General features: G+C 34.8%; 1 protein-coding gene across 12 annotated transcripts in view; it reads right to left on the reverse strand.

The window, feature by feature from the left end:
• The window catches only part of LOC105479927 (coiled-coil domain containing 7), a 436,030-nt gene that overhangs the window by 13,367 nt on the left and 395,480 nt on the right, over positions 1-27,183 (reverse strand). For all 12 annotated transcript variants that reach the window (XM_071070238.1, XM_071070242.1, XM_071070239.1 and 9 more), the window contains 11 exons: positions 19,487-19,570; positions 8,811-8,894; positions 8,512-8,595; positions 8,198-8,281; positions 7,697-7,780; positions 7,374-7,457; positions 7,051-7,134; positions 5,586-5,669; positions 4,789-4,911; positions 1,966-2,091; positions 700-789 (listed from right to left, as the gene is read on the reverse strand). In XM_071070238.1, the coding sequence (XP_070926339.1) occupies positions 700-789; positions 1,966-2,091; positions 4,789-4,911; positions 5,586-5,669; positions 7,051-7,134; positions 7,374-7,457; positions 7,697-7,780; positions 8,198-8,281; positions 8,512-8,595; positions 8,811-8,894; positions 19,487-19,570 (1,011 nt within the window). The remainder of the gene's footprint in view (positions 1-699; positions 790-1,965; positions 2,092-4,788; positions 4,912-5,585; positions 5,670-7,050; positions 7,135-7,373; positions 7,458-7,696; positions 7,781-8,197; positions 8,282-8,511; positions 8,596-8,810; positions 8,895-19,486; positions 19,571-27,183) is intronic.

Genomic DNA, 27,183 nt, shown 5'->3' on the forward strand with positions numbered 1-27,183 from the left:
CTGTAAAAAAAAAAAGCATTTGGGATTTTGATAGAGATTGCACTGAATCCTTAGATCACTTTGAGTGGTACTGACATCTTAACAATATTACTTAATATTCTTAATATTTCCAATGCATGAAAAGTCTAGTTCTGGCTTAGGTGCTTGGAAATAGGCATTTCATGCATTTACTAGCAGAACTACTAGCTATAGTAATTTGAAAAGTTTCCTAATATCTATTAAAATTAAAATGATATATACCTTTAATGCACCAACCTCACTTACATGTTCTTTTTTATAGAAATGCAATCACTGTGATATAAATATATGTGAACAATGGTATTTATTGCACCATTGCTTGTAGTGGCAAAAAACGATAATAAAATGTTATTCAGTAGAGGAATCATTGAATAAATTAGGACACATTCACATTGTAGAATATCATGCAGCAGCTTAAAAATGTGACAGATGAAAGAAATTTCTATCAATTTAAAAGTGAGGAGGATATAAGCATATAAGCCTGTTGTTATTCAGAACCACAAACCACTGTTTACATATATATTTTTACATGTTTGAAGAAAAGTTTGGGAAATGATACCTTACTCATAAGATTGGTTGTTTGGAGGAAGAAGCCTAGAGGTTTGAGGTTGGTAAAGAGAGACAATGAGAATATAGCATAAAGTTTTATTTCATATGTCTGTATTGTAGTGATTCTTTTACCTTTATAGGCAGGTTTTCCAATTGTGTTGGTCACAGAAGGCAGAGTAAATTCAATAGTTTTTTGGTTTAAGGTAACAACTTTCGAATGCCCTAAAAAAATGAGAACAGTGTTATTAAATTATGTGGAGAATTAAGTAATTTCAACTTTTAAAAAGTTAAGATAAATCTTAGTCTTCTAAAACACAGTTTCCTTACAACTTTTTTTCAGTAATTTAACTTTTAACTTTATTTTGTATCCACTGAAGCCCAGGATTTTGCTTATTATTTTAATATATATAATTGTCATATATAATTTCTGACCATTTTTTCTTCTAGCTCACTGGGAAAGAAAATGGATTTCACTTTCTTTGCTTACATTCATTTGCTTCCCCAAAAGCAAGCCCAAATATCTTTTTATTGTTTTCTTTTTCCTTTTATATTGCATGTAGTAAAAAAATAAAACAAAAGTAATAGTCAACTTTCTGCATTTCCTGTTAATTTTTTACTTAGAAACTTTATGAATAGAAAGTGCCATGGATATTTATTTTAGAGCACAGAATAAATCTAAGAAAAATCATTTACATTTTTTAAAAAGTTCAAACTCTCAGGAGGCTGAGGCAGGAGAATTACTTGAACCCAGGAGGCGGAGGTTGCAGTGAGCCGAGATCATGCCACTGCACTCCAGCCTGGGCGACAGAGCAAGACTCCGTTTCTAAATAAAATAAAATAAAATAAAATTCAAACTTAGTTAACTGTAGAAAATGTACCAGGGTGATAATTACATAATGATGCCTCTGGAGTGACAGATAAGAATCAAATCTTAGTTCTCAGATATTAATGGAGTTAGAAGCCTAGGAAGATGATAATGAAGGGAAGGGAAAAACTAAACATATGATTTATTTTTCTTCTCACCTATCCTTATGTTGTATTTCTATTGTATGCACTCCCTGGGGTTGAATAAAAGAGGGACATATAAATATAAGAAAGAGATTATAAAATGAGTTTATCTCAGTCATCCACAAAATCTATAGTAGTGAACAAGACAAAAAGGTGGAGAACTAAAATGGAGCTCCAAGTTAGTCACAATGGAGAAGGGGAAGAGAAATGCCAGGGACACTACTCATCGCTAAGAATGAACAAATGTTAGATAAACTTAACTCACAACTTACTTTCATTTATGTTTTGCTAAACTGTTATATGACTGAAGCTATTACAACTTGGTTATTTACATTTAGTTATAGCTTTATTTTAAAAATCACACTGTACACTAAAAATATTAAAAGTTACCTGAATGGAGTTGATTCAGTAAAGGAAGATGGATGTCTTTAGAAAAGCTTGAACTAGCCCTATATGTTCTATAAACTGCTTTTGAAGGTGCAATTGCATAGGGTGAAGAGTACTCATAAGTTTCCTCTAGAAAAATTTAGAAAATATGTTAGCCATACAATAGATGACATTTGTAATTATTTTTAATACTCACACAGTATATATGCACACAACATCAAAGCATCTAAATATATAAAGCAAACGTTTAAAAAAACCTGAAAGGATACATAGACTGCAACAAAATAATAGTAGGGAATTTCAATATCCCCAACTATTGAACAAGAGACAGGTCATCCAGATAGAAAATAAATAACCACTGGACTTGAACTACACATAAGATAAAGCATGTTTATCAGACAATTACACAATGTTCTATCCAACAGTAACGGGATACACATTCTTCTCAAGTGCACAAAGAACACTCTCCAGAATAGATCATATGTTAGGCCACAAAAGAGGTCTTAACAATGTAAGATCAAAATTACATCAAATATTAACTACATATCAGTAACAGGAGAATAAAAAGAAACTTAATAGATCTTTGAAACATTAAACAATATGCTCCTGAAGAACTATTGTGTCAAGGAGGAAATTAAAAAGGGAAATTTAAATATATCTACAGACAAAAGAAAATAAAAACATAACATACAAAAACTTATGGGATGCAGAAAATGTAGTCCTAAGAGGAAAGTTTATAGCATTAAATGTCTACATCATAAAAGAAGAATCAAATAAACAACCTAAAATTACACTTTACAGAAGTAGTAAAAGCAGAACTAAGCATAAATCTAACAGAAGAAAAAAATGAAGATCAAAGCAGAAATAAAGAAAACAGAGACTAGAAATGATCGATTCCATTTTCCCCAGTCTGCATTCCATTCTGGTATCCTCCAACATCCTGGTTCATTTATTCTTTCATGTATGTTTTTACTGAGAAAATTATAATGCTATTGAATGGTGAAATAGGTGACCTTATTGTATGGATTACTGACTGCCATATTTGCCTTCGTTTCTCCCCGCTTTTTGTTAATGGGAATGTCTTCTGCGGTCTGTCCCTGTCTCACCACTGTTACGTTGCGTGTGTGTGAGCAGAGACTTCAAAACTGCTTATACATTGAGGCTTGCCTGCATGCTGCTCTTAGAACTTGAAGACTCCTAGCTAGTTGGTCGGATGATGAGAAACATGCAGGCAACTCACCTCCTGCGTCAGTTATTAAGTTCAGTCGCCAAACCACCCTTCTAAACTCTGCTTTATGATACGGGATCTGGGATTCTGCAGACCACATTTTTGCTTTGCAAAGTAGCTCCAAGGCAGGCTGTACAAGATAGGCTAGATAGAGGAAAACTGCAAATTTGGAGGAAAAAGGACAGACTTGTTCTTCTCATTTTGTTCCTAGTGGGCTTTGAGAGCGTCCTGTCTCTTTTCAGTTTCTGTGAAGAACATCTCAGTATTGTTTCCTTATCCCAGAAGTAGCAATTCCTCCCATAGCAACAAAGAGTTTGCATTTTTTTCCCAATATTTGCAGAACCAGTTTTATTATTCCTCCCTGCTTAGAAACTAGCAGTAGATGGCCAGGGCACCTCCTTCAGAAGTATGGATCCAAGGTCCTACCACAGAATCAGGGACACTAGCACCATTCAATCTACACCTTATGCAGAGATCTCCTTCAGTTCTGGGTATGGCAATTCCTTTCTGTAATTGCTTGCTCCATGTAACCTTAGAATTCTTTTAATACTTTCAGTTACCAAGTTAACAACTTTATACTTAGTCATCTACTTTTTACATTCTTGCTTTTTTTTTTTTTTTTTTTTTTTTGAGATGGAGTCTTGCTCTGTCACTAGGCTGGAGTGCAGTGGCGTGATCTCGGCTCACTGCAACCTCCACCTCCTGGATTCAAGCGATTCTCCTGCCTCAGCCTCCCAAGTAGCTGGGACTACAGGCACGTGCCACCATGCCCAGCTAATTTCTGTATTTTTAGTAGAGACAGGGTTTCACCATGTTGGCCAGGATGGTCTCTTGACCTCATGATCTGTCTGCCTCAGCTTCCCAAAGTGCTGGGATTACAGGTGTGAGCCACCGCACCTGGCCCTCTTGCTTTCTTTTTGAACAACCAGTGAAGTTTCTATTTACTGAATGGGCCCACTGTATTCATCATTGTCTCAAACAGCAGCCAGTCAACTGCTATACATGTGAGTGAATTGATAATTTGACCAAAAATGCATGCTAGCCCAGCCAAGACAATCATCAGTTACCTAAGCGGTTACTGTTTTATGCTTTTTAAAGTTTTAGGGTAGATATGGAGTAGTAAAACACTAACAAATATGGAAATAAAAATTAAAATAAGAGTGAGATATAATTTAGTAACTTTCAGATGGGTATAAATGAGAAAAAAACCCAGCAATCCATATTGCAGATGGTTATGCAGAGAAAAGAATTTCCCCTAAAGATTGCCAAATGAAAATGTTAATTTATTAGCCCTTTAGGAAAGCAATCTGGAAATATCATTTAACGTTAAAAATCCATGTGTACTTTAATAAGAAATCTCAACCCTAAAATGTCATTGCTCTTTAATAGAATGATTGAATAAAATGTTCTTACTATGAAGTATCATGCTGCCAATAAAAAGGATGGATTAAAACAATTTTATTTTTACGCTTGTAAGAATTTTCCTAAGATATTTCTGAAAAAAAGTAAGATGCATAAAGAGTAAATGAAAAAGCATACTTTAAAACTATTCTAGGTAATTAGATACTGAATTCATATCTTCATACATAATTCTTTACCTTTATTTTCAAAGGGTGATAAATTGATCACTTTTGTTGGGAATTTACTTGGTGTGATGCTCCTATTGAAGATACCTTCTTGACGTTGTATGGACATATCTTTGTTTTTAAATAAATTCACATCTAACATAAAATTTTAAAAGAAAAAGTGTATGAGTACTCCTGACTATTCACACACTAATCCCCAACTCCACGTATTTGTCTCTATTTCTGCACTGGTAATTTTTCTTCCCACATTTTATTAAATGGCCACTTGTCTATTATGTAAATTTCTGTGTAGTCTCTCATCATTTTCTCTTTCTCGTCTTTGTTCTGCATTCTGTGATAGTATCTTCCTTAATTTCAACCTTTATCCCAACTTCATTTTAGTTTGACCAAATGTTCATTTCTATAATTGATCCGTAGTCTACATTTGAAAGGATACATTTAGAAAGATAGTTTTGGAGGTCAGAGGTCTATGCATAAGCTACTGGATCCCTCCCTGCCCCAATTCAACCAATGTTTATTAGATTTATTTTTCATTAATCCTATTGTTATAAAAGTAACATGGATTATTATAGAAAACATTTATTTAAACAGAGAATTATAAACCTCATATTTTTAAAAAATCATTGTCTAGAGGTTTTAAAACTTTCTAGCTAATTTCCCATTGATAATATGAGAGTTTAATTATAAGAGAAAATTCATGAAGACATTTGCCCATGAAATATAGGTACTGTTATCATTAAAGATTCACTCTAAAACCCCAGAGAAGATAACTAAACTGTAAATATTAGACTTAAAATTATTATTCTTACCATAGTGAGTCCTTAGTTGTGTCTTTATCTCACCAATTGTTTTACTTGAACCAATAGCATTTGTCAAGGGTTCTACATCAGTCTCTATAGACATAAAATAAATTTCAAAACACTTTGTAAGGTAACCATTTATGTTACCTATGTATTTTAGTTCTTTTTTCTTTTGAAATTTCTTTTTCTTTTCTTTTCCTTTTTTTTTTTTAATTTAGAAACAGGATCTCGTTCTGTCACTCGGGCTGGGGCGCAGAGGTGTGAACATGGCTCACTGCAGCTTCAACCTCCTGGGCTCAAGTGGTCCTCCTGCCTCAGCCTCTCCAAGTAGCTGGGACGACAGGTGTGCACCACCACACCTGGCTAATTTTTGTATTTTTTGTAGAGACAGGGCTTTGCCATGTTATCTTTTGAAATTTCCATCTTATTTGATATCAATCTCTATTACCTTCCTTTTCTTCCTTAAGAATAATTTCCTTTAACTCTAAGAACATACTTGTAATAAGTGCTTTGAGGTTTTGCTGGCTAGGTCCAACACCTGGGACTCTCACAAACAGTTACTGTGGCATGCCCTTTTCCTTGGTGTAGGTCACACTTCACTGTTTCTTTACATATTAATAATTTTTGCTAAAGATTTGACAGTTTCCATAATATACTGTAGCATCTCCAGATACTGATTTCCTCCTCCTCTATCTGGGGCTTGTCATTGTTCTCTCCTTATTATTTGCATAGCGCTGTGACTGGGCCATTCTACTAAAGTCTCTTGCCTATAGTGTGAAGTGCTACTGCTGCTCTCCAAGGGGCAGAACCTTGCACATGCATCCAGTACCTTGGATAACATTGGTTTTAGAGGGCCGGCTTGGAATGTGTCTCTTTACATTGTTTCTCTGTTAGCTGTCTGCCTCTTTTTGTATCACACCAGAGATCAAAGAAAATTGTATAACTACATAACAATCTTACACCAAGGTGAAAGTCAGTAGTGTAATCTCTGAATTACGTAACACAAATAAAGTACTGTATTGTAGGTGAGACTTTATAAATTTGCCTGACATTTTTATCAAATAGAGGGAATGGATAACCAGTGAAATAGTTATGTGTTGTACTCCTCTTGTCATCACAGTCTTCAGCTAGCCTTTCTGCTTTTGCCTTTCTGCTTTTGCTAATTAAACATCACTTTTCAGAAACAAAAAGTAAGTAGAATAGCTTTGGAAATGCCTACACTGAGACTACTCTAAGATAACTGTAACACTGAATTTTTATGCATTACTTTTCAAATGGATGAGTTTTAAAATCAATAATATGCTAATGTTCCACTGATAGTAAATGCTAGAGCTTAATTAAAGGATACTCATGATGAATTTTACCTATGTAACACTAGCATGTAGGCACTGTTGTCATGAAATGTCTATACTTAATTTAACTCAGGGAACATAAATAGGTCACAAATATTAGACTCAAAAATTATTTTTCTTACCCTGGTGACTCTTTAATTGTGCATTGATTGGTCCCTTTATTATATCTCTTCCAATAGCATCTTTTAAGAGTTGTTTATCAGTCTCTATAGAATTAAACAGATTTCAAAATACTTTATAAGGTAAACATTACTATACATGTGTATACATGTGTGTTTAATTATAGAAGGATATTCATGAAGGATTTTACCAATGTAACACTATGATATAGGTACCTATGTAATAATAACATGTAGACACTGTTGTCATTAAAGGTCTGCACTTAATTTAACTCAGGGAACATGAATAGGTCACAAATATTAGACTCAAAAGTTCTTTTTCTTACCCTGGTGACTCTTTAATTGTGCATTGATTGGTCCCTTTATTATATCTCTTCCAATAGCATCTTTTAAGAGTTGTTTATCAGTCTCTATAGAATTAAACAGATTTCAAAATACTTTATAAGGTAAACATTACTATACATGTGTATACATGTGTGTTTAATTATAGAAGGATATTCATGAAGGATTTTACCAATGTAACACTATGATATAGGTACCTATGTAATAATAACATGTAGACACTGTTGTCATTAAAGGTCTGCACTTAATTTAACTCAGGGAACATGAATAGGTCACAAATATTAGACTCAAAAGTTCTTTTTCTTACCCTGGTGACTCTTTAATTGTGCATTGATTGGTCCCTTTATTATATCTCTTCCAATAGCATCTTTTAAGAGTTGTTTATCAGTCTCTATAGAATTAAACAGATTTCAAAATACTTTATAAGGTAAACATTACTATACATGTGTATACATGTGTGTTTAATTATAGAAGGATATTCATGAAGGATTTTACCAATGTAACACTATGATATAGGTACCTATGTAATAATAACATGTAGACACTGTTGTCATTAAAGGTCTGCACTTAATTTAACTCAGGGAACATGAATAGGTCACAAATATTAGACTCAAAAGTTCTTTTTCTTACCCTGGTGACTCTTTAATTGTGCATTGATTGGTCCCTTTATTATATCTCTTCCAATAGCATCTTTTGCTATGGAAAGTACTATGATATAGGTACTGTTGTCATTAAAGGTCTATACTTAATTTAACTCAGGGAATATAAATAAGCCTAAATATTAGACTTGAAAAATTCTTTCTCTTACCTTGGTGACTCTTCAGTTGTCTAATGATTGGCCCTATTATTATACCTCTTCCAATAGCATCTGCCAAGAATTCCTTATCAGTCTCTATTGAAATAAAACAGATTTCAATATATTTTATAAGGTAAACATTACCATACCTCTGTGTGTGTGTGTGTGTGTGTGTGTGTGTGTGTTTAATTATGGGAGGATATTCATGAAGAATTTTACCTGTGTAATAACATATAGGTACTATTGTCATTAAATGTCCACACTTAATTTAACTCCAGGAATATAAATAAACCATAAATATTAGCCTTGAAATTGCTTTTTCTTACCTGGGTGACTTTTTAATTGTGTCTTGATTGACTCCTTCCTTACACCTCTTCCAATAGCATATGCAAAGAAGTTCTTATCAGTCTCTATAGAAATAAAACAGATTTCAGTATATTTTGTAAGGTTATCATTACCATACTTGTGTGTGTTTGTGTGTTTAATTATAGGAAGGTATTCATGAATAATTTTACTTATGTAACACTATAATATAGATATTTTGTTATTAAAGGTCTATACTTAATTTAACTCAGGGAATATAAATCAGCCGTAAATATTAGATGTAAGAAATTCTTTTTCTTACCCTGGTGACCTTTTAGTTGTGCATTGATTGATCCCTTTATTATACCTCTTCCAATAGCATCTGCCAAGTGTTCCTTATCAGTCTCTGTAGAAATAAAACAGATATCAACATATTTTGTAAGATAAACATTACCATATCTCTGAGTATATGTGTGTGTTTAATTATAGGAGGATATTCATTTAGAATTTCACCTCTATAATACTAACATATTGGTACTATTGTCATTAAAGGGTCATACTTAATTTAACTCCAGGGATATGAATAAACCATAAATATTAGTCTTGAATTTTTTTTTTACCTGGGTGACATTTAAATTGTGTTTTAATTGACCCCTTTATTATACCTCGTCCAATAGTCCAATAGCATCTGCTAAGAGATCCTTATTAGTCTCTATAGAAATAAAGCAGATTTCAATATTTTTTTTTTTTTTTTTTTTTTTTTTTTTGAGACGGAGTCTCACGCTGTTGCCCAGGCTGGAGTGCAGTGGCGCGATCTCGGCTCACTGCAAGCTCCGCCTCCCGGGTTCCCGCCATTCTCCTGCCTCAGCCTCCTGAGTAGCTGGGACTACAGGCGCCCGCCACCGCGCCCGGCTAATTTTTTGTATTTTTAGTAGAGACGGGGTTTCACTGTGGTCTCGATCTCCTGACCTTGTGATCCGCCCGCCTCGGCCTCCCAAAGTGCTGGGATTACAGGCTAGATTTCAATATATTTTATAAGGTAAACATTTTATGTGTGTGTATGCATGTGTAGTGAGTATTTATTATTATAGTAGAAGAGTCGCAATATAATGTCTTATTGCAGTAAGCATCACAAAACAGAATTTGAAGGGCTATTAGCAATCATATAAGCCTATTATATTGAAGTTCAGAGATGTTTCATGATTTGAACAAGACCACATCAAGATAATGACAAAACTGATGCACAAACCAACACTTTGTAATTCCTTAACCAGTGACTTTACTATATAATGGCATCTCTTATGCAAACTAAAATTATCCTAGAAAGTTTATGATGATAATATAACTTTAAATTTTACACCAGTAGCACTATCTACTGTGGGATGTACCTCGTGAGATAAAAGATAACATTTTTAAGAATAGGTCAATTTGCAAATCATGGTCTCCACAGTCACAGAGAGTTATTGTGGGGCAAAGTGCTTTGATTTGTTCATAAAGACTTCATGTCATTTCTAAGATTTGTAACTATAAATCAAGTATGGATAAATAATGTAGAAAAATAATTAGATATTTTGTGGAATATGAAAATGTGACTTTCATATCTTCTTGAGTTTGTAGACTTTGTAGCTGGGGAGGATGAAGTAAGTAAACTTGTAGTAGCATAAGCATGGAGATTGCATTCCTTTCCACTGGAGTTTTTATGTGATTTGAATCTTTTGCTAGATTTGAAAACTACTGACTAGGTCATATAAAAGGAAAAATACATGAAAGTTGTGAAAGGCGAGTTCATATTGAAAAGGGAAAATTAGAATGGGTGACTTGGGTCAACTGGTGGACCTAATATTTTGTGAGAGAAAGTTGTTTATAGCAGACTATATGCTAAAGTTGGAAACCTATAATGACCCAGATACCACAGAGTAAAGTTTTGCTCTGAAGAAATGTCTGAGCTCTTGAATAAATGTTAAGTTTTACAGTGTAACATCTGAAGCCCAAGTATACCACCAGTGAAATCTAAACCAAAGTATGGACCAGCTGAGGCACCATTACCAAAATGAACCGAGACACATAAGAACGTATTTTCCATAAGTACACAGCTATATTTTGTGAACATAAGCAGATCTATAGAAACATAAAAATAGGGAATATGAGCAGTCATATTTTAGCCTCTCCGATTATTACTCTAACTAGTACACATAAGAAGGAATGGTTCATTTCAAGTGAGTATGCAAAGATTCTTAGATAATAAGAAGGAAGGCAATGAGAAGAGCATTTTAGGGGAGATAAGGTTAAGCATTTAGGAAGAGAATCTATGTACTAAAGTAATTTACAATCTAGTAACATTCATGTTTCCTCCCTTACCGTATCCTCTCATTGCTTTAATTCTTTTTAAATATGATCCTGCCTGGAATTCACTGAGATATTTTTACAAAATAAATAACATATCATGCTATATACTTATGTAAAATGTTCAATTCAATGTTTTTTAAGATGTTGACATATTTGTGTAGTTCTGACTACAGTCAATTTTAGATTCTACTGGAGTTTATACTAATCAAATTCCAGTGAAGTACAGAAATATTACTCCCATATAGCGTTATTCCTTCTTCAACATTTTTGCACTATTATGTGTATTACAACTACATATATTAAAGACATTGTTATAATTGATGTTATGATTGATTTTTTATATAATACTGTGCATTTTAATTAAGCTAAGAAAGACGAGCAAGTACATATTTATAGTATTTACTATACTAACCTTCTTGTTTATATATTTTTTGCATTTGTTCCTGTGGATTTGAGTTACTATCCAGTGTTATTGTATTTTTTAAACTGTTTAAAAATTTTTATTTTTTTATTTCAGTAAGTTTTTGGGGAACAGGTGGTGTTTGGTTTCATGAATGTTCTTTAGTGGTGATTTGTGAGATTTTGGAGCATCCATCACCCAAGCAGTGTACACTGTACCCAATGCGTAGTCTTGACACCTCCTACTCTTTCCCCAAGTCCCCAAAGTCCAACATACCATTCTTATGCCTTTGCATCCTCATAGCTTAGTTCCCACATGAGTGAGAACATATAACGTTTGATTTTCCATTCCTGAGTTACTTCACTTATAATAATAGTCTCTAATTCCATTCAGGTGGCTGTGAATGCCATTATTTTGTTCCTTTTTATGGCTGAGTAGTATTCCATGGTATATACACACCACATTTTCTTTATCCATTCGTTGATTGATGGGCATGTGGGCTGATTCCATATTTTTGCAATGGCAAATTGTACTGCTATAAACATACGTGTGCAAGTACCTTTTTGTACAATGATTTCCTTTCCTCTGGGTAGATACCTAGAAGTGGGATTTCTGGATCAAAGGGTAGATCTACTTTTAGTTCTTTAAGGACTCTCCACACTGTTTTCCACAGTAAAAATGTTTCCTTTTCACTGCATCCATGCCAACATCTATTATTTTTTGATTTTTTGATGATGGCCATTCTTGCAGGAATGAGGTGGTATCGCATTATGGTTTTCATTTGTGTATCCCTGATAATTAGTGATGTTGAGCATTTTTCCATATGCTTGTTGGCCATTTGTATATCTTCTTTTGAGAATTGTCTATTCATGCCCTTAGCCCACGTTTTTATGGGATTTTTTTTTTCTTGCTGATTTGAGTTCTTTGTGGATTCTGGATATTAGTTCTTTGTTGGATATATAGATTGTGAAGATTTTCTACCGCTCTGAGGGTTGTCTGTTAACTCTGCTGATAATTTCTTTTGCTGTGTAGAAGCTTTTTAATTTAATTAAGTCCCATCTATTTATCTTTGTTTTTGTTGCATTTGCTTTTGGGTTCTTGGTCATGAAGTCTTTGCTTAAGCCAATGTCTAGAAGGGATTTTCCAATGTCATCTTCTAGAAATTTATAGTTTCAAGTCTTAGATTTAAGTCTTTGATCCATCTCGAGTTGATTTTTGTATAAGGTGAGAGATGAGGATCCAGTTTCATTTTTCTACATGTGGCTTGACAATTATCCCAGCACCATTTGTTGAATATGGTGTTCTTTCCCCACTTCGTCTTTGTTCTGTCGAAGATCCATTGGCTGTAAGTATTTGGCTTTATTTCTGGGTTCTCTATTCTGTTCCATTGGTCTATGTGTTTATTTTTATACCAATACCATACTGTTTTGGTGACTATGGCCTTATAGTATAGTTTGAAGTCAGGTAATATGATCCCTTCAGATTTATTCTTTTTGCTTAGTCTTGCTTTGGCTATGTGGGCTCTTTTTTGGTTCCATATGAATTTTAGGATTTTTTTTCTAGTTCTCTAAAGAATGATGGGAATTGCATTGAATTTGTAGATTGCTTTTGAGAATATGGTCATTTGTTTGTGTTGTCTAGGATTTCTTTCAGCAGTGTTTTGTAGTTTTTCCTTGTAGAGATCTTTCAAGTCCTTGATTAAGTATATTCCTACCTTTGTTTGTTTGTTTGTTTGTTTGTTTGTTTGTTTTGGCAGCTATTGTGAAAGGAGTTGAGTTCTTGATTTGATTCTCAGCTTGGTCACTGTTGGTGTAGAGCAGCACTACTGATTTGTGTATGTTAAGTTTGTATCCTGAAACTTTGCTGAATTCATTTACGAGTTCTAGGAGCTTTTTGGATAAGTCTTTAGTGCTTTCTAGGTATATGATCATATCATCAGCAAACAGCAACAGTTTGATTTCCTCTTTACTGATTTGGATGCCCTTTATTTCTTTTCCTTGTCTGATTGCTCTGGCTAGGACTTCCAGTACTATGTTGAATAGACGTGGTGAGATTGGGCATCCTTGTCTTGTTCCAGTTCTTGGGGAATGCTTTCAAAACCCGTTCGGTATAATGTTGGCTGTGGGTTTGTCATAGATAGCTTTTATTACCTTAAATTATGTTCCTTTTATGCCAGTTTTGCTGAGGGTTTTAATCATAAAAGGATGCTGGATTTTGTCAAGTGCTTCTTCTGCATCTATTGAGATGATCATGTGATTGATTGTTGTTTTTAATTCTGTTTATGTGGTGTATCACATTTATTGACTTGCATATGTTAAACCATCCCTGCATATCTGGTATGAAACCCACTAGATCATGGTGGATTATCTTTTTGATATGCTCTTGGATTTGGTTTGCTAGTATTTTGTTGAGGATTTTTTCATCTATGTTCATCAGGGATATTGGTCTGTAGTTTTCTCTTTTTTTTTGTTATGTCCTTCTCTGGTTTTGGTATTAGGGTGATACTGGCTTCATAGAATGATTTAGGGAGGATTCCTTCTTCTGTATCTTTTGGAATAATGTCAATAGGATTGGTACCAATTCTTCTTTGAATGTTGGATAGTTCAGCTGTGAATTCATTTGATCCTGAACTTTTTTTGTTGTTGGCAATTTTTAAATTACCATTTCAATCTTGCTGCTTGTTATTGGTCTGTTCAGAGATTCTATACCTTCCTGGTTTAATCTAAGGGGATTGTATATTTCCATGAATTTATCCATCTCCTGTAGATTTTCTAGTTTATATGGGTAAATGTGTTCAGAGTAGACTTGAATAATGTTTTCTATTTCTGTGGTATCAGTTGTAATAACTCCTGTTTCATTTCTAATTGAGCTTATTTGGATCTTCTCTCTTCTTTCCTTGGTTAATCTTGCTAATGGTCTATCAATTTTATTTATCTTTTCAAATAATCAGCTTTTTGTTTCATTTATCTTTTGTATTTTTTTGTTTGCTTGTTTCATTCTTGTTTAGTTCTGCTCTGATCTTTGTTATTTCTTTTCTTCTGCTGGGTTTGGGTCTGGATTGTTCTTGTTTCTCCAATTCCATGAGGTGTGACCTTAGATTGTCTATTTGTGCTCTTTCAGACTTTTTGATTTAGGCATTTAATGCTGTGAACTTTCCTCTTAGCAATGTTTTTGCTGTATCCCAGAGGTTTTGATTGGTTGTGTCACTATTATTGTTCAGTTCAAATAATTTTTAAATTTCCATCTTGATTTCACTCTTGACCCAGTGATCATTCAGGAGCAGGTTATTTAATTTCCATGTATTTGCATGATTTTTAGGGTTCCTTTTGGATTTGATTTACAATTTTATTCCACTGTGGTCTGAGAGTACTTGATATAATTTCGATTTTCTTAAATTTACTGAGACTTGTTTTGTGGCCTGTCATATGGTCTGTCTTGGAGAATGTTCAATGTGCTGATGAATAGAATGTATATTCTGCAGTTGTTGAGTAGAATGCTCTGTAGATATCTGTTAAGTCCATTTGTTGTTGGGTAGAGTTCAAGTTCATTGTTTCTTTGTTGACTTTCTGTCCTGATGACTTGTCTAGTGCTGTCAGTGGAGTATTAAAGTCCCCCACTATTATTGTGTCATCTCATTTCTTAGCTCTGGTAGTAATTGTTTTATAAACTTGACATATCCAGTATTAGGTGCATATATATTTAGAATTGTGACATTTTCCTGTTGGATTAGCCCTTTTATCATTCTATAATGTCCCTCTTTGTCATTTTTAACTGCTGTTGGTTTAAGGTTTGTTTTGTCCAATATAAGAATAGCTACTCCTGTTTGCTTTTGATGTCCATTTGCACAGAACATCTTTTTCCACACCTTTACCTTAAGTTTATGTGAGTCCTTTTGTGTTGAGTCTCCTGAAGACAGCAGAAACTTGGTTGGTGAATTCTTATCTATTCTGCAATTCTGTATCTTTTAAGTGGAGCATTTAGGTCATTTACATTCAATGTTAGTATTGAGATGTGAGGTACTATTCCATTCATCATACCATTTGTAGCCTGAATACTTCCCACCCCACCCCACTGTGTTAATGTTATATGGGTCCTGTGAGATTTATGTTTTAAGGAGGTTCTATTTTGGTGTATTTTGAGTGTTTGAAGATTTAGAGCTCCTTTTAGCAGTTCTTATAGTACTGGCTAGGTAGTTGCAAATTATCTCAGCATTTGCTTATCTGGAAAAGACTGTATCTTTCCTTCATTTATGAAGCTCAATTTCACTGGATACAAAATTTTTGAGTGATTATTGTTTCATTTAAGGAGGCTAAAAATAGGACCCCAATTCCTTCTAACATGTAGGGTTTCTGCTGAGAAACCTGCTGTTAATATGACAGGTTTTCCTTTATAGGTTACCTGATGCTTTTGCCTCACAGCTCTTAAGATTCTTTTCTTTATCTTGACTTTAGATAACCTGATGACTATATGCCTACATGATGATCTTTTTGCAATGAATTTCCCAGGTGTTCTTTGATCTTCTTGTGTTTAGATGTCTAGATCTCTAGCAAGGTTGGAGAAGTTTTTCTTGATTATTCTCTCAAATATGTTTTCCAAACTTTTAGATTTCTCTTCTTCTCAGGAACTCCAATTATTCTCAGGTTTGAACATTTAACATAGTCCCAAACTTCTTGGAGTCTTTGTTCATTTTTCAAAATTCTTGTTTCTTTGTGTGTGATGGATTGAGTTAATTCAAAAGCCTTGTCGTCGAGCTCTGAAGTTCTTTCTTCTGCTTGTTCAATTCTATTGTGGAGACTTCCCAGTGCACTTAGCATTTCTCTAAGTGTGTCGTTGAGCCAGGAAGAGAGGCATCACCAGAAATCAACCTTGGCAGCCCTTTGATTTTGAAGTTTTAGTGTTCAGAACTGTGAGAAAATCAATTTCGGATGTTTAAGGTACCCAGTGCAGTATTTTGTTCTGGCAATCTGGGCAGTGAATGCACACATTGTCACCATACCCCCTTTTATGCTTTAATTATGGTTTCCTTGAATTCTGTGAACCTATTTATAATAACTGCTTTGTAGTCTTTGCCAAGTCTAACATCTTGCACTCCCACAGAATTTTTTGTTGCCTACTTTTCTTCCCACTGTGTATGGGTTATGCTTTACTGTTTCTTTGAATGGCTCATAATTTTAAACTAAAAACTAGGCATTTTAGTTTTATTTATTTATAATGTATTTATGTTAAAATTTCAGCTTTCTTTGATTCAGGAGTGACATGTGCAGGTTTGTTACCTGGGCATATTGCATGTCACTGAGGCTTGGAGTATGAATGATCCTATCACCAAGGTAGTGAGCACAGTACCCCATAGGTAGTTTTTTACCTCCCGCCCCCTGACTACCTCTCTACCAGTAGTCCCTGGTGTCTATTTTTACCATATTTATGTCCATATCTACCCAATGCTTAGCTTCCACTTATAAGTGAGGACACACTGTATTTGGTTTACTGTTCCCAGGGTTAATTTGCATAGGTTAATGGCCTCTGGCTGCATCCATGTTGCTGCAACAGACATGATTTCACTCTTTTTTATGGCTGTATAGTATTCCATTACATATATATGTACCAGATTTTCTTTATCCAATCCCCCACTGATGGGCACTTAGGTTGATTCCATGTCTTTGTGATTGTGAATAGTGTTGCAAGGAACATATAAGTGCATGTGTCGTTTTAGCAGAATCATTTATTTTCTTTTGGATACATATCCAGTAACGGGATTGCTGGATAGGATGGCAGTTCTGTTTTAAGTTCTTTGGGAAATCTCCACACTACTTTCCACAGTGGCTGAACTAATGTACATTCCCACCTACAGCCTTTCCAGCATCTGTTTTTTATTTTTATTTTTAAATAATAGCCATTCTGACTGGTGTTAGATGGTGGTTTTGATTCGCATTTCTCTGATGATTAGTGATGTGGAACATTTTCTCATGTTTGTTGGCAGCTTGTATATCTTCTTTTGAGAAGTGTCTGTTCATGTCTTTTGCTCACTCTTTAATGGGGCTGTTTTTTGCTTGCTGAACTGTTTATGTTCCTTACAGATTCTGGATATAGACCTTTGTCTTAACCATAGTTTGTGAATATTTTCTCCCATTATGTTGGTTGTCTGTTTACTCTGTTAGTAGTTTCTTTTGCTCTGCAGAAGCTCTTTCGTTTAATTAGGTCCCACTTGTCAATTTTTGGTTTTGTGGAAATTGCTTTTGAGGACTTAGTCATAAATTATTTTCCAAGGCCAATGTCCAGAATGGTGTTTCCTAATTTTTCTTTTAGGATTCTTATAGTTTGAAGTCTTACATTTAAATTTGTAATCTATCCTGAGTTAATTTTTGTATATGGTGAAAGGTAGGGGTCTAGTTTCATCTACATATGGCTAGCCAGCTATCTCAGCACTGTTTATTGCATAGGGAATCCTTTCTCCATTGCTTATTTTTGTTGACTTTGTCAAATATCAGATAGCTGTAGGTGTGTGGCTTTCTTTCTGGGTTCTGTATTCTGTTCCACTGATCTACACGTCCGTTTTTGTATCAGTATCACACTGTTTTGGTTACTGTAGCCTTATAGTATAGTTTGAAGTCAGGTAATGTGATACTACAAGCTTTGTTCTTTTTGCTTATGATTGCTTTGGGTATTCAGGCTCTTTTTTTTTTTTTTTGGTTCCTATGAATTTTAGAATAAAAACTGGATATTTTGGATATTTTGGATGATATTATAGACAAATCTAGATATTGATTTGTTCATCATATTTCAAAACTTGCTGTTTGCTTTTTAGTGATTTCTTTTGACTATTTTACATTATTTTTCTCCACTACAAGAAGATTCTAATATTGTTCCTCCAGGAGCACTGCTTTTGGTATGCACACTGCCACTTTTGAATGATAGTGGTTTCAGGGGGACTCTCTTTAATGGCCTCTTTCCCTTATTTCTCTGTTAAGCTCCCTGCCTCTTTCAGTATCTCACCAAAGATCAAGGAAAAATATGCCTAACACTATTATTCCAGAAGTAAATTTAGTTGTTTAATCACTAAATCATGGAACACAATTAAATAACTTTACTGTAGCTGAGAGATTGTAAATTTACCTGATATTTTTATCAAATAGAGAGGATGGGTAGCCAATAAAATGACTATCTGTTATATTCCTCTTCTTATCACATTCACAAGTTAGTCTGTATGCTTTTACAAATTTAAGGCAACTTTCCTCTCTAAGCCAGAAATATAAAATGATAAGTACAGCATCTGTTTTCATTTTTTTCAACTTTCATTTTAAGTTCGGGGTACAAGCGCAAGTTTGTTACATAGGTAAACTTGTGTCATGGGGTTTTGTTGTATAGATTATTTCATCACCCAAGTATTAATCCTAGTACCCATTAGTTATTTTTCCTGATCCTGTCCCTCTTTCATCCTCCACTCTCCAAAAGGCCCCAGTGTGTGTTGTTCCCCTCTATGTGTCCATATGTTCTCATCATTTAGCTCCCATTTATAGGTGAGGACATGCAGTATTTGGTTTACTATTCCTGTGTTAGTTTGCTAAGGATAATGGCCTCCAGCTCCATCAATGTCCCTGCAAAGGACATGATCTTGTTTCTTTTTTATGTCTGCATAGTATTCCATGGTGTATATGTACCAACTTTTCTTTATCTAGTCTATTACTGATGGGCATTTGGGTTGATTTCATGTCTTTGCTATTGTGAATAGTGCTGCATTACTAAGGGTAAAGGTTCAATTCAGCCAGAAGATCTAACTATCCTAAATATAAGCATCTAACACATGAGCACCCAGATTCATAAAGCAAGTTCTTAGAGACCTTCAAAGAGACTTAGGCTCTAATACAATAATAGTGGGAGACTTCAACACCCCACTGAGAATATTAGACAGATAATTAAGACAGAAAATTGTTTCAGAGATATTCAGGACCTGAAGTCAGCATTGAATTACAGTATAGCATTTGAAATAATAGCATCAAGCATATATTTGGGTCACAACAGCCTTGCATTTTTATGGATTCTTTACCAATAAATAAGTTCTAAAACTAATTATATCTAACTAATGTTCCATTGATAGCAAATACTAGAGTTCCACAAATTACAGGAAGAAATTTATGAAGATATTTTCTCATGTAATGATGACTTACAGCTACAGTCATCATCAAAGAACCATATTTAATTTAACTTCAGAGCTAAATAAGCCATTAACAGGAGGCTTGAAAAATTCTTGTTCTTACCTGCATGCCTCTTTGACTGTATGTTGATTAGATCTTTTATTATATCTTTTTCATTAACACCTTTCAAGTGTTTTAGGCCAGTCTCTATAAAAACAAAACAGATTTTCAAAATGCTTTGAAAGGTAAATTGTAACATATGTCTGTGTCTGTGTGTATGTGATGGTATATTTGTACATATAAATAGTAATAACTTAATTAGCATCAGTCATTAAAGAAGATGAATTAGTAAAAAAAAAAAAAAAGCTCTGGACTGCAGAATTACAAAGCTTTAGAACTGGAAGCATTCTTAGCAATCATATAAGCCTAGGGAAGTTTAGTGATTTGAACAAAATCAGATATATAGTTAACTATAAAACTTATACAGAAATAGATGTTCGTTATTCCTAATCAGTGCTTTCTTCCATACAATGCCGCCTCTTCTGCAAACTGAAATCATCCTAGAGAGTTTATGATAAGAATATAATTTTTAAGCATCTTCATACTTCATACAAGCATATCCATACACCAGGTATGGATATACCTTGTGAGGTGGAATATAATTTTATTCACAAGTCAACTTGTGAACTATGGTCTTTATAGTCACAGAAAGTTAACCATCAGGGAGAAATTCTCTGATTCTTCTAAGAATATTTTAGACCCTTTTTATGTCATGTAACTATAAGTTATGTGACATCAGTGATTATTGTGGACTGGTAGAAAGTGCCCTCTCAGGTCCATTTAGAATGTAGACTTTGTAGATGGGGAGGAAGAAATGGGTGATTTTGCATTCGTATCAGCACTGAGATTAGATTCCTTTCCCTTTGAGTTTTGATATGATTTGAACTTTTTGCTTGCGTTTGAAACAACTACTAGGGTCAATGACAGAAAAATAAAATCAAAATTAATAAAGGGAATTCATATTAAAAATGGAATAATCTGGATTTATGAAGCTGGGTCATCTACTGGGCCTCAAGTTTTGTGGGTGAACTTGGGTCTTAGCAGAGCATGTGACTGTAGGGTGAAAACTGCAATGACTCAGACATCATAGAGTAGAAGTTTTGCTCTGGAGAAATGGTTGAGTCCATGAATAAATTTTAAAGCTGCACAATGACCTTTGCATCCCATATGTACCACCATTACAATCTGTATAGAAATAGGAACAATTTAGGGTATCATCTCCAAAATGAAAAGATGCATCAGATTGACAGAACAAGTCATTAATTTAATTAAAATATTTTGTGAAAATGATGACCTATAGCAATAACAACAACAAAAAAAAACCTGGGGAACAGTAGCAGACATGTTTTAACCTTTTTAGTTATTTCCCTGACTTGTATAAGCAAGGAGTATTGATTCATTTGAGTTGATAAGCAAAAGTTTCTTAGATCAGTAATGAGTATTTGAGGACAGATAGGTTTAAGCACTAATACAAAATTATGTGCTAGAGAAATATAATTTAGTAAGAGTCACAATTTTCCTTCTTCATAACATCCTCCCAGTACTTTACATCTCTTTTTAAAAGTGTTACACATGGATTTTATTGAGCTTTCTTTTTAAAAAAGTGTAATATATCATACGATTTGCCCTTGTAAAGCATCTAATTCAAATATTTTAATATATTCACAGAGTTGTTAAACCATCACCACAGTCATTTTTAGAATCTACTTCAGATTTATTCTAATTAATTTCTGTAAACTATACAAGCATTTCTGCCAAATTTTCTATTCCCTCTTCCTGACATTTATACTGTAGTTATACCTATAAATATTAAAACCATTGTTATAATTATTTATCTATATAACTTTATGCCTTTTAAAGAACGGAGAAAAGAAAGAAGAACAAGTACATATTTATGTTTATTATATGAACATTCTTGTTTATAGTTTCTGGTTCTTTTTATTATTTCCTGTGAATTTGAGTTACCATCTATTGTCATTTTCTTCCTCTAGCATACTATTGCTCCCAGCCATTTCCTTTGTGCTGCTATTGTCAAACTTATTGCATGTCTATTACATGTCTTTTATGTGATAGGCCCCAAAATACAGTTACATATCAATTTTATATATCTATGTATGGTACCACACAATTACATTTTAAATCAATTAAGAGAAGAAAAAACAAAATATGCATTTATAGAATATTATGTAATAGAATTATTTCACTAATGCATTTGTTGAAAAAATTACGATGTGAGGAAACTTGTCAGCCTGAGGAACTTTCTTAAGTATTTTTTCTATAGCATGGCCTGATACCAACTAACCCTGCAAATTTTTATTTATTTGATATTCTTTTTATTTGAGTTTCATTTTTAAAAATAATTTTGCAAAACATAAGATTATTGGTTGATATTTTTTTCTTGCAGCCCTTTGAAAATGCCATCCCACTGCCTTCTGGCCTCCATCATTTTTTTTTTTCCCCAAGATGGAGTCTCTCTCTGTCACCCAGACTGGAGTGCAGTGGCACGATCTTGGCTCACTGCAACCTCCACCTCCTGGGTTCAAGTGATTCTCCTGCCTCAGCCTCACGAGTAGCTGGGATTACAGGCCCATACCACCATGCCCAGCTAATTTTTGTATTTTAGTAGAAACTGGGTTTCACCAGGTTGGCCAGACTGGTCTCAAGCTGCTGACCTCAAGTGATCCACCCGCCTCAGCCTCCCAAAGTGCTGGGATTACAAGCGTGAGCCACCGTGCCTGGCCTTGGCCTCCGTAGTTTCTGATGCTATGTCACCTATTAATCTTACTAGAATTAACTTTTGTATAGTTACAGTCATATAACTATACAAAATGATGTTTGGACCACGTATAAGATGGTGATTCCAAAAGATTGTAATGGAGCTGGAAATTTCTATCATGTAGTGATGTAACCATTGTAACATCTTAATGCAATGAATTACTCACATGCCTGTGATGATGCTGGTGTAAACAAACCTACTCTGTTGCCAGATATATAAAAATATAGCACATAGAATTATGTACAGTACATAACACTTGATGATAACAATAAAAAGCTATGTTACTGGTTTATATATTTACTAGACTTGTTTATTTTTCTTTGAGTATGTATACTGCTACTTACAAAAAATGTTAATTGTGAAACAGCCTCAGACAGGTCCCTCAGGATGTATTCCAGAAGAAGGCATCGTTATCATAGGAGATGAAAGCTTCATGTGTGTTATTTCCCCTGAAGACTTTCCACTGGGGCAAGATTTGGAGGTGGAAGAGAGTGATGATGTTGATGATCCTGATTCTGTGTAGGTCTAGGCTAATGTGTGTATTTGTGTTTCAGTTTTTAACAAAAATACTTTAAAAGTAAAAAAAAAAAAAATTAAACAGAAAGCATCTTATTGAATAGGCATATAGAAAAAGAAAATATTTTTGTACAACTGTACAATGTGTTTGTGTTTTAAGTTAAATGTTATTATAAGAGTTCAAAAATTAAAAAAATTAAAAAGTTTATAAAGTTAAGAAGTTACAGTAAGCTAAGGTTATTTTTAAGGAAAGATTTTTAAAAATAAATTTCATGTAGCCTAAGTGTACACACAGTGTTTATAAAGTCTACTGTCGTGTATAATAATGTCCTAGACCTTTGCATTCACTCACTGCTCATTCACTGACACACCCAGAGCAACATTCAGTCTTGCAAGCTCTATTCATGGTAAGTGCCCTATACAGGTGTACCACTTTTTATCTTTTATATGGTATTTTTACTGTATCTTTTCTATGTTTAGATACAGAATTGCTTACTCTTGTGTTACCATTGCCTGCAGAATTCAGTCCAGTAACATGCTTTACAAGTTCGTAGCCTAGGAGCAATAGGCTATACAACATAGCCTAGGTGTGTAGAAAGCTATACCACCTAGGTTTGTGTAAGTATGTAACTTTATGATGTCTGCATGATGATGAAGTTGCCTAACTATGTATTTCTCAGGACACATTTCCATCATTAGACAACACATGACTGTAGTTGTTCTCTTGACACTTTAAGGTTTTCACTTTGTCTCTCAACGTTTTTACTATGTTGGATCTGGTTGTGAATTTTATTGTGTTTATATAACTGGATTTAATTGAGCTTGGATAGGTGGACTAGTATTTTACATCAAATACTTTTCAAAATTTTCAGCCATAATTTCTTTAAATTATTTTGTTCTTTCTCTCCTAGTAATCCTATTACTTTAAATTTACAGATTATTTATTCTGTTAAAACTACTCTTGAGCCCCTCTAGTGAATTTTTCTTTGGTTTTTGTACTATCAACTCTAGAATTTTCTTTTTACGTGCACTAAAACATCATATTGAATCCCATAAATATGCTCAATTATAAATCAAAATACTTTCAATCTTTTTGTTAATATTCTCTATTTGGTGAGACATTCTCATCATATCTTCCTTTCATGCTTAAGCATAGATTTTATGAATTATTTTAAATATTTATAAGAATTGTTTTGTAGTCTTTCCCTGCTATGCCAAACATTTGGCATCCTCATAAAAGTTTCTGTTGCATTTTTCCTTTGTATGGGACACATCTTCTTGTTTTTTTTTTTTCTTTTTTGCTTGCCTATCATATTTTGCTAAAATTTGGCTTTTTAGATAGCAAACCTACATACGAATTTCTTGTTTACTTTTTGGAATCTTGTTGTGTACATGTTTCCTTATTTAGCTATGTGGGTGGACTATTTTCCATTTTACTGAAGTCTTCTCCTGCAACATGAAGCTTCTAATGTTATTCCTTTGTGGGCACAGATGTGTATACACATGTATTAGGGTTCTCTAGAGGGAAAGAATAGGATATATATATATATAATATGTATGTATATATATATTATATATATATCCATATATAAGAACTAATAGGATATATATATTTATTAAGTATTGACTCACATGATCACAAGGTCCCACAATAGGTCAGCTCCTGCAAGCTGAGGAGCAAGGAGAGCCAGTCAAGTCCCAAAACTGAAGAACCTGGAGTCCAATGTTTGAGGTCAGGAAGCATCCAGCACAGGAGAAAGATGTAGGCTGGGAGGCTAGGCCAGTCTAGTCTTTTTACATTTTTCTGCCTGCTTTATATTCTAGCCACACTGGTAGCTGATTAGATGGTACCCACCCAGATTAAGGGTGGGTCTGCCTTTCCAGTCCACTGACTCAAATGTTAATCCCCTTTGGCAACACCCTCACAAACACACCCATAATTAATACTTTGCATCCTTCAATCCAATCAAGTCGACACTCAGTATTAACCATCATAAGTCCACCCCTTATCAATTTGAACCCATACACATCTCCTGAGATCATACACAATCTTTAAATAAAGGCAACAATAAAGTCATAATTATGCCTAACATAATACAACTATCCTTCATACAACCAGAAACACACAAATCCCCAACCCAAATACTATTACCTAAAGTTAACAATACTTAAATGCTGATATGAAGTCAATAAATCTTATGTCACATGATAAAGGAAAAAGGAAATAAAATGAAGATATGTTCTTAGTACAAGTGTATACATGCACAAATTTGTTTTTAACAAAAGAAGGAGGAAATAGTCATGACAATTACAGTCCTCATTTCTGCAGCTGGTCACGTTGTTGTAGCTGGCATTGGTGACTGCCTTCTTCTACTTATGCATTCTGTATTCCCTTTGCCTTCAGCAAGCACCTCAGCAGGCTATGGAATTTTTTCCCGGTGGAGTGACCCAAACCTTCATTCCTAAAGGGTCTGTGCTATTTGCAGTTCTGCCTGGATTGGGCTGTTGTAATTCCCCATTGACCTTAATCACAGGGCATGGTAATACTAAGAGATGTGCTGATGAATCTCCTGTATTCCATGCATACTCTTCCTAATCTCCATTGTGGAGTTGTAGACTGAATTCATCTTGATAGTCCAGGTCAATCGCCCAAGCCAACACTGTAGCCCCCTTCTTAGCCTGTTGACTTAAAGGTAGGAGGTACCCAAAGTGTCCATGTGGCACTCTTAACTTCAGGTTAATTGAATTGTTGTTGTGTCTCCTGGTGGCAGCATTCCTCTCTCTGGAACTAAGACCTCTAGGTGAGCAGAAAGTAATATCACAGGAACAAGAAGCAAAAGTTTTGCTAGTGGATCACTAGGGGTGATGGTGAGTGGTGCCACTTCCCACTTCCACCCCATGATTCCTGGACCCGTGAATCCTGGCTATGGGAGAAACAGTACCATATATTGGATGCTGATTCAGAGAATACATGGCCTTACGGAGAACTCTGTCCCAGCCCTGCAAAGTATCGTCACCTAGTTGGCATTGTAATGGTGACTTCAAAAGGCCATTCTAGCTGCTTCAGGATAATGGGGAACATGGTAAGACCAGTGAATTCCATGAGCATGAGTCCACTGCCGCACTTTTTTTTTTTTTTTTAACAATTTAAACAGGTTTATTCTGAGCCAACATGAATGACCATGGCCCAGGGAACAGTCTCAAGAGTTCTTGAGAAAGTATGCCCAAGGTAGTTGAATTACAGTTTGGTTTTATACATTTTAGGGAGACAGAAGTTATAAGCAAAGACATAAATCAATACATGGAAGGTATACTTTGGTTCAGATAAAAAAAGCAGGGCATCTTAAAAGGTCATGGGCTTCCAGGTTGGAGGTAGATTCAAAGATTTTCTGACTGGCAATTGGTTGAAACAGTTAGGCTTTGTCTAAAGACTTGAAGTCAGTGGAAAGAAATGCTTTAGTCAAGATAAGAGGGATTCTCGAAGCCAAAGTCTTTGTTATGTAGATGAAGCCTCACAGGTCTTTAGAGAGAATAGATGACAAATGTCTCTTTTCGGGACTTAAAAGATGGCAGGCACTTAGTTAATCTCTCCTATATTTGGGAAATGCCTGGAAAGGAACTTCCTGGCTACATTAATGGAGATTCTCTATGGATAGAAATTTCTCCCACAAAAAATATGGTTTTGCAAGGCCATTTTAAAACATGTGTTTTTTTTTTTTTTTTTTATTATACTTTAAGTTCCAAGGTACATGTGAACAACATGCAGGTTTGTTACATAGGTTTACATATGCCATGTTGGTGTGCTGCACCTATCAACTCGTCATTTACATTAGGTATTTCTCCCAATGCTATACCTCCCCCAGCCCCCTACCCCCTGACAGGCCCCAGTGTGTGATGTTCCCCACCCTGTGTCCACGTGTTCTCATTGTTCAACTCCCACCTATGAATGAGAACATGCTACTGCCACACTTCTTTAGCCATAAAGTGAGTGCCTTGGTCAGAGGCAATGCTGTGTAGAGCATCATGTGTATAAGGCATTCTGTGAGTCCATGGATGGTAGTCTTGGCAGCAGCATTGCATGCAGGATAGGCAAACCCATACCCGGAGTAAGTGTCTATTCCAGTGAGGACAAACCTCTGCCCTTCCCATGATGGAAAAGGCCCCACATAATCAACCTGCCACCTACCACCAGGTACTGAGGAATGGTGCTCAGTGTTAGTCTCTGCCCTGGCAAATTGGGCACTCAGCAGTGGCTGTAGCCAGATCAGTCTTGGTGAGTGGAAGTCCACATTGCTGAGTCCATGTGTAACCTCCATCCCTGCCACCATGGCCACTTTGTTCATGGGCCCATTGGGCAATGACAGGCATGGCTGGGGAAAGAGGCTGACTGGTGTTCACAGAACGGGTCATCCTATCCACTTGATTATTAAAATCCTCCTCTGCTGAGGTTACCCGTTGGTGAGCACTC

Source organism: Macaca nemestrina, chromosome 9, assembly GCF_043159975.1.
Source record: "Macaca nemestrina isolate mMacNem1 chromosome 9, mMacNem.hap1, whole genome shotgun sequence".
Lineage (NCBI taxonomy): Eukaryota > Metazoa > Chordata > Mammalia > Primates > Cercopithecidae > Macaca > Macaca nemestrina.